Source organism: Ananas comosus, linkage group 15, assembly GCF_001540865.1.
Source record: "Ananas comosus cultivar F153 linkage group 15, ASM154086v1, whole genome shotgun sequence".
NCBI lineage: Eukaryota > Viridiplantae > Streptophyta > Magnoliopsida > Poales > Bromeliaceae > Ananas > Ananas comosus.
The window spans coordinates 5,104,773-5,112,154 of record NC_033635.1 but is presented as its reverse complement, the minus strand read 5'-3'; the positions used below and the strand labels follow the sequence as shown (position 1 = coordinate 5,112,154).

The 7,382-nt window shown below is 33.6% G+C and overlaps 1 protein-coding gene across 1 annotated transcript; it reads right to left on the bottom strand.

Moving 5' to 3' along the window:
• On the bottom strand, positions 1,781-5,329 carry LOC109721757 (cytochrome b561 and DOMON domain-containing protein At4g12980-like). Its single transcript, XM_020249531.1, has 3 exons — positions 4,495-5,329; positions 3,205-3,459; positions 1,781-2,332 (listed from the first exon to the last, which is right to left on the bottom strand). Exons 1-3 carry the CDS (start codon positions 5,071-5,073, stop codon positions 2,015-2,017), a joined length of 1,152 nt encoding a protein of 383 aa, XP_020105120.1. The 5' UTR covers positions 5,074-5,329; the 3' UTR covers positions 1,781-2,014.

Sequence of the window (7,382 nt, the reverse complement as noted above, 5' to 3'; positions counted from 1 at the left end):
ATCGAGGGCTCAAGAATCTGACTATAATGCTATTGATAGCATCAAATATTTGATACTATTAAGTATTTTGCCGTTAAATCAATATCTTTTTGGTCATTTTTATCCGTTAAATCATACTATTTAGCCAACCACCAACTCAATCCTACAAATCACTATCATTCTAACGGTAGATCGCTTCATTCAAAGATCAAAAACTTAATAACACCAATGAGTTGGTGGAATTAATAATATTCTAGCCTCTATATATATATATATATATAGTCCGTCTACTATACTTTCGGAAGTATCAGCCCTTTCGTGCTTGTAAGTTGTTTTTGATGATAGGACATCCGATTCGACGATCGGCTCCGCTAGGTATAATCTATCTTATTGGAACTATGTAGAAACTAAATTTTATAATTTTTTGACATCATTTACTAAGCGATCAAAAGGTCCCAAAAATGACTATTCTAACGGCCGATGCGGCACGTTTTTAAGTTCAACGGTGTAGAAGTATCGAAATTACATAGAAATTTAATAGAAAATTCTACTTAACATCAATAGCAAGATCAATACTTCCGATTTGAAATTTAAGTACTTTATCATTATTTTTTATATGATTTTTATTTTCAGCCGTTCATTTTAAGGCTACCATTTCACTAAGCAAACGAAGTTAAAAAATTATGAAATTTGGTTTCTAGATAGTTCAAATAGCGTAGATCATGTCTAACGAAACCGATCGCTGAATCGGACGTCCCATCATCGAAAACAACTTACAAGTACGGGAGCCCCTGTACTNATATATATATATATTAGCTTATGAGAAGCAGTTTAATTAGATATAAATTGTACGAGTATATTTATATTGTCAATTTTTTAAAAAAAAAAAAGTAAAAAAGAATGAAAAGGGAAACAAGAAAAAAGTATGAAATGTTTGCAATATTAAAGAATAGTTGATTTTTCTTTAAATTTTAAAAAAAATATAGTTATTTGAAGCTATTATAATGAGAGAAATGGTTCGGTACTTTATTTTTTAAAAAATAAAAAATATCTTAACCATTAATTAAGAGAGGGTAAAGATGTAATTTTAACATTTAGCAGGTAAAAGGGTTATTTATTTGAGGTTATTTTGGAAATTAAACTATACAATATTTAAAGAAACTTTTAATTGATATTCTAAATTTACACATTAATTTGCACTAATTGGGGAATTGATTGATTACCTAAATTTAGGCATTAATTAGGCATTAATTTAGGCATTTACTTTAGAAATTTTAGTGTTTTTAAAATTTAGGCATTAATTTAAATTATAGAAATTTTAGAAATAGTTCTATTTCTAAATACATCGAATTTAAATATTATATATTAAATACTTAAAATTAAAAAATTGAAATTTAAGTTAGAGGAATTTTGTATTACTATTTAAAAAATTTGTAATGTTGATAAATATTTTAATTCAACATATTTAATATGTTTTAGAAACTTTTAAATTTCTATAGTTTAGACATTAATTTTGTATCACTTATTTTAAAAAATTTGAATGTAGGTAAAAAAAATTATAAATTAAATGTATTTAATATGTTAAAATGACATGTCTAGTTAAGATCAAGAAAATATATTTTCCTTTTCCTCTCTTTTTCTCTTCTTTTCTCTTACGTATTTTGTATCCAAACAAAGCCTCTTAATTTTGAAAAAGAGTAGGCTCGTTTTCAACAGTTGGTAAACTGACCTTCAGTTGAAGTCATTCCATAGCCAGAGGACAATTCATGAGAAGCTTTGTTTGATTTTAGGATCAGTACAGTTAACAAACAAATAAATGCAATGTCAATTAAGTGGAACAAGTGTACAAACTACATAGAAAACAAGGTATAGTGATCCAACAAGCTACATAGATGAAACATCAATTACACAATCCCAAAACCAAAAAAGAGGGAAAACTAGTCTGTCAACAAGCAACCATCTCAATCTCATCTCCATCTCTCCCTCAAAATGATCCCTCTTATCTCACACATGTAATAAATAAACACACATACATTCACACTACTGCATGATGTTGCCTCGAACCATATCCATTTGCAGCGCCATGGTGCGACTTCTCGGAGCTCCTCGACGACCTCCGCCTCAGAACAATCACCCATGTTATAACCTCGAGACACAGAGCGATACCGCCCAGCGTTGAAATGACAGCGATGTACGCATTTTTCCACTTATCGGCGGGGTTCAATATGTTGAAACCCTTGAAGATGTTAATGATGCTCAGGAGGATGACCGTGTATCCGACCGAGTGGTGGTATACATTCCAGTATATGCGATACTTGTTGTCTTTGTTAGGGCGCAAAAGCAATGCAAACACCTATACACACATAGTGGGAAATGAAGTGTTAATGAGGGAATTATGTTTGTATCTAATTTGAGCGAACGAATAAAATAAAGCATTTGTGAAGATTGGGTGCTTGTTATTTGGGTAAACAAGAAGCTAAAACTTAGGTAGATCTACAAAAGAGATCAAAGTTTCGATTACACATGTAACCTGCATGAATTCTTGACTAAACATTGTTGAAGTAACAAATTAACTCTTAATTATAAATTGACGTGGAAAGGATATCCTGATTTATCAGAGATACTCCAAAAATGGTTACTTATTCATTGAGGAACTAAACTGAGAAATGTTGTAGAAGATTAAGGGGAAGAAAATCACTCTCTTTTCTTTTCATTTTTTCATTTTTTCTTTTCTTTTGTTTTTTTAACTGAATTGCTATTAAAACCCTCCACATTGCACTCTGATGTAGGATTAGCTAATTAAGATCGAAATAATCTAAGTATTATACATATTAAAGTGTCTCTAACAACTATACTAACAGTATTAAAGTGTTTCTAACGACTCCATTGAAAATGAGATATACATAGAGTAGAATTCCTAGACTGTAGATCCAGAAACTTCCGAAAGCCTCGGAAAATGTTGGAATTTGTCTTGGAATTGTCATAGGATGCGTATTGTTTGAGAAAATATCTTTTTAAGTAGTGGTATTAACAAAGGCACTATATCAAAATCTGCTAATAATTAATCTAAGTAGCAAAAACAAAAGCTCCAAAATAAAGCTTTAGGATTCCTAATTGCATTTCGGCATCTCACTGCGACAAAAATTTTAGACTCTTTCAATTCGGCAAGAACGCAAACAGAACCAGTTTCAATTGAGCCTATAAAAGAAAGTGTAAAGTGTGTACCTGAAGCGTGGCGAGGCAGAAAAGAGCGATTCCGATGTTGCGGTGGGCGTAATATGTAATTCCCTTGGACTCGCTGCCAAGTTTAAGGCCTAGACCCCACCCAGCAACGCCGAGGATGTAACCGGAGCATTGGCAAGTGATGTGGAGGTAGAACCAGGCAGGATCGGCCGATTTGAACACCCTCAGGTACCTCGCCATGATCACTCCGAGAGGAAACAGAAGACCCCAGCTCATGGCATTCAACACTCCATGGATCTGCAACACAGAATTAGAATAACAAATTAGAAAAAAAAAAAGAAGCATAGCCTGATCATCTCCTATTTGGATTCTCCGCAAACCCGGTGCTCACTGAACACAACTATTTGACTGTCCATCCGAAATGAGAAGTGCCATCTCAATCATTGTCGGCGCCTCAACAACCGTGGCGCACAAAAAGTGCACCGAATATGCAGATAATTATACGTAACAGTGATCTTTAGCACCTGATTCCTTTTGGATGCAGAGTTATGGAAAACACCTACATGACCTTTGCTGAAAAGTTAATAAAACAGAAAAGGAAAAAGAAATTCTACACAACCAGTAGGTTTGTCCACAATTAGAACAACTCTTTCAGAACCTGCCTCTATTAGCATCTAAAGAGAATTTCTCAGTTTGAAGACAAATTCAGCTTCGTGATTCACTGTCGTAAAAGAGCAGAGATTAAGACAATTTGCTTATGCCTTCTCAAGACAACAACAACAACAACAACAACAAAAAAGAGTCATTTATTTGTTTGTGTTTAAATCATAAAAATAGTTAAATAGTCATAAAAATAATTATAGTAAAAATAAACAACTAAAATCGTTGGAAAAATAACAAAGGAGAATAATAATAATAAAAATAGAACAAATCCTGCTCTGTTTCAGAAACAGCACAAATCTGAGATAGCTAAATTTGACCAGGAAATCTTAGAGCAAGAACCTCCGTATAACTAACAGTGAACTAAATGAAGATCAATCAAACAAACCAAACCAAACCAAACCGAAACAAAATCAACTCCAAATATAGCATGCAAAATTAAGGTATGTTTGTTCCAACAAAAGTGGAGGGGATTAAATACTTTTTTTTTATCATAAATTAAATTTTAAGTTATTAAATTTTAAGTTGGGAAAGGGAGAGATATGCAAAAGTAAAATTATACTACAAAATAAATAATTATATATTTTTTTTTCAAAAAAATAAAAAAATTATTTTCAACCTGATCAGAATCAACGAGTCACAGTAAGTCGGCAGCGGAGACCGAGTACTTACGTTCTTGCGGTGCAGGCGGGAGTTGGAGAGGCCGCTGGGGAGGCCGGCGGAGGAGAAGGCGGTGCCGGCCTGCCACGCGGTGTTCTGCGCGGTGCCGTTCCCGGGGAGGTCGAGGGTGGCGTAGATGGTGTAGGCGCCGGCGGCGAACTCCGCCGAGCGGTCGTGGACGGCGAAGCTGAGGGCCTCGTCGGTGATGGCGGGGGAGTAGCCGGTCGAGGTGGCGAGGACGGTGGTGATGACGGAGACGGCGCCGGTGGAGGAGTTCTGGAAGGCGAGGAAGGCGTTGGCGCCGAGCATGCCGGCGCCGGAAGGGTTGATGGCCCAGGCGGCCCAGCCGGAGGCCGGGGAGGGCAGGCGGTAGGCGACGTCGAGGGTGGCGTTCGAAGGGTGGTAGGTCCAGTGCAGCGTGGCGCCCAGCTCGGGGAGGGAGCTGCAGAGGGAGTACAGCCTGTTGTTCGAGAAACTCTCGCCCACGCAGTTCTGCGCGGCAGACGGTCCAGCCAGCAGCAGCACCAGCAGAAGACAAGGAAGGACGGCAACGATGAGACTGCGGACCGGACGATTCATCGGACTCATCATATATAGTTTTTTTTTTTCTTCTCTCTCTTCTTCTTAATGAATTGAAGAAGGGAAATTGAAGAAGAAGATCGGAGATATTTAGCAGGGGTAGTATAGCATATATATCCTAGGTTATGAGGGAGTTAATAATAATAATAATAATAATAATAATAATAATGGGGAAGTTAAATATAAAGGAGGAGGAGGAGGAGGAGGAGGAGGTAATTAGGGTGGCTATAAATGGGAAAGGGAGGTGAGTGGGGGATGTTGGGGTTTGTTGGCTGGTCCGCCGTGGAAGCTTCTGAGCAGTGGGGTGGGATGGCAGGAAATTCTGGCTTAAGATTAAAAAATAAAAAAATAAATAATAATAATAATAATAAAGACGACCACTACCTTGTGTCGTCCTAATATTCTTCGCGGAGCTCAATGTTTGGATTCTTTTTATAGAAAAAAATAAAGATTAAATTATGGATGTTGCTGTTAATGTTCGAATAATAATAATTGCACATAATTCTTCTTCTGATGCCTCCTAAAACTAAATAATTTTTTTTTACTTCATTTATTTTTTAAAAAAATAAATTTAATTAAAAATATAAATTAATTAAAATTCAAACTTAAATTATCGGATACTAACCACCAATGATCACAAAACCAATTAAATAACTAATCTATATATATAAAGCCTTTAACTAAAAATAGGTTGATTGCGGAATTGGGTTTAAATATGAATTACAAAATACCTTAAAATGTTTGAATTCGCCAGAATACGAGCACGCATATTTTTTTAATTTAAAATTTTTTATAAAAAATAGTCAATTGCTTAGATTGCGAGTTTAAGTCTGAATTACAAAATACTGTTGCAAGTTTGAATCCGTGAGAATATAAGCATAGCATGTGATGTGCACCCAATTTTAATTAAATATTTTAACTTTTAAGTTATATATATATAGAGAGAGAGAGATTGGTCTCCAAACATTTTTAGTAATCTCCAAAACAAAGGAGAACACAACGTACGTTATATTAATGATCTAATTATTTTGTGTAGTAGCAACGCACTATAAAGATTTGGTCAAATTGCACATCAAGCAAAATAACTTAAAAATTGCTCCACCAAACGACCGTGTGAAAACCCGTTGACCTACGTTCAACCGGTGTGCCTTTTAGACAATCTAAAACAGACCTAGCCGTACATATTTTTCTCAAAAGAAAAAAAAAAAAAAAAAAAAAAATGGTCTTACGCATATGCATGGACCGTATCAATTATTATTATCACCAATTATTCTTGATTATATATACATCCCTTGAACTCGTGGGTCACACTGTATGCGACCTAACATATCTATCTAGTACTGCAGGTACGTATTCTCCTACTCGAGAAAATACTTCAGTACCAAAAAATTATTCCGTGCACCCAGTATATATGTTTTTTATTTTTCTTTAAGAGATAGATTGCACGCTATCCGCCTCGTTTATTTCATTGAGAAATGTAAATTAATTAGAATTCGAATTTGGGATCTCAGATATCAACCACCAACTCTTTGTCACTTGCTTTAGAAACGGTCGGAATACCCAGTATATATGTTCATCTCATACAATTGCATATTTTTTACTAATTAATATTTTAATCATCAAAATTTTGAATTCGATATATGCGAACCAAACAATCATCCTCTTTTACAAAATTTTTTCATTTATATTATATTTTTTCTAAAAAAGAAAAGAACAACCATGACAAACAAGGCCTTTATTTTGATATAAAGTTTGAGTTAATTACAGTATATGCTATGCTATATTTTACAATTTTTTTTTATTTTGCATATTGCACTGTATTCTTTTGAACTATGCCACTCAATTATTTTATTTTTTTCAATCACTACAGTATAATCAATAAATTTATATATAAGTACACTGTAAACATAAATTTATAATTTTATACGAAGGATGTTAAAATATACGGGTTAAGGGTATAATTAGCTCATTTTGACTGAAAAAATTATAAAATTCATAAAAATAATAAAAAATAATAAAATAACTTGATAGAAGCTTTTAATGAATCTATCATGGAGATTCATTTTAAAATTTTTTACTATTTAATCAGTATTTTTTAATAAAGTTATTAGATTTGTTTAAAATAATTGTTTTGTTAACAGTAATATAGAGAATAGCTGGAAAAAAATAGTTTATTGGCATCTATAAGAAAAAAAATTAGTAAAAAAATATATATAAAAAAAAATCTAAAATACAATGTAGAAATTGATAAAATATAAGAATACAATGATGTCTTTAAAACAAATACCCATTTTAAATTTTAAATTCTAAATTTTAAAATA

What these genes read in the sequence shown, in the direction of transcription:
- LOC109721757 (XM_020249531.1), bottom strand. Translation starts at nt 5,073, where the DNA reads ATGATGAGTCCGATGAATCGTCCGGTCCGCAGTCTCATCGTTGCCGTC. An exon ending in CCCGCCTGCACCGCAAGAAC is followed by an intron (nt 3,460 to 4,494) that starts GTAAGTACTCGG and finishes TCTGTGTTGCAG; the next exon opens with ATCCATGGAGTGTTGAATGC. An exon ending in TCTGCCTCGCCACGCTTCAG is followed by an intron (nt 2,333 to 3,204) that starts GTACACACTTTA and finishes ATGTGTGTATAG; the next exon opens with GTGTTTGCATTGCTTTTGCG.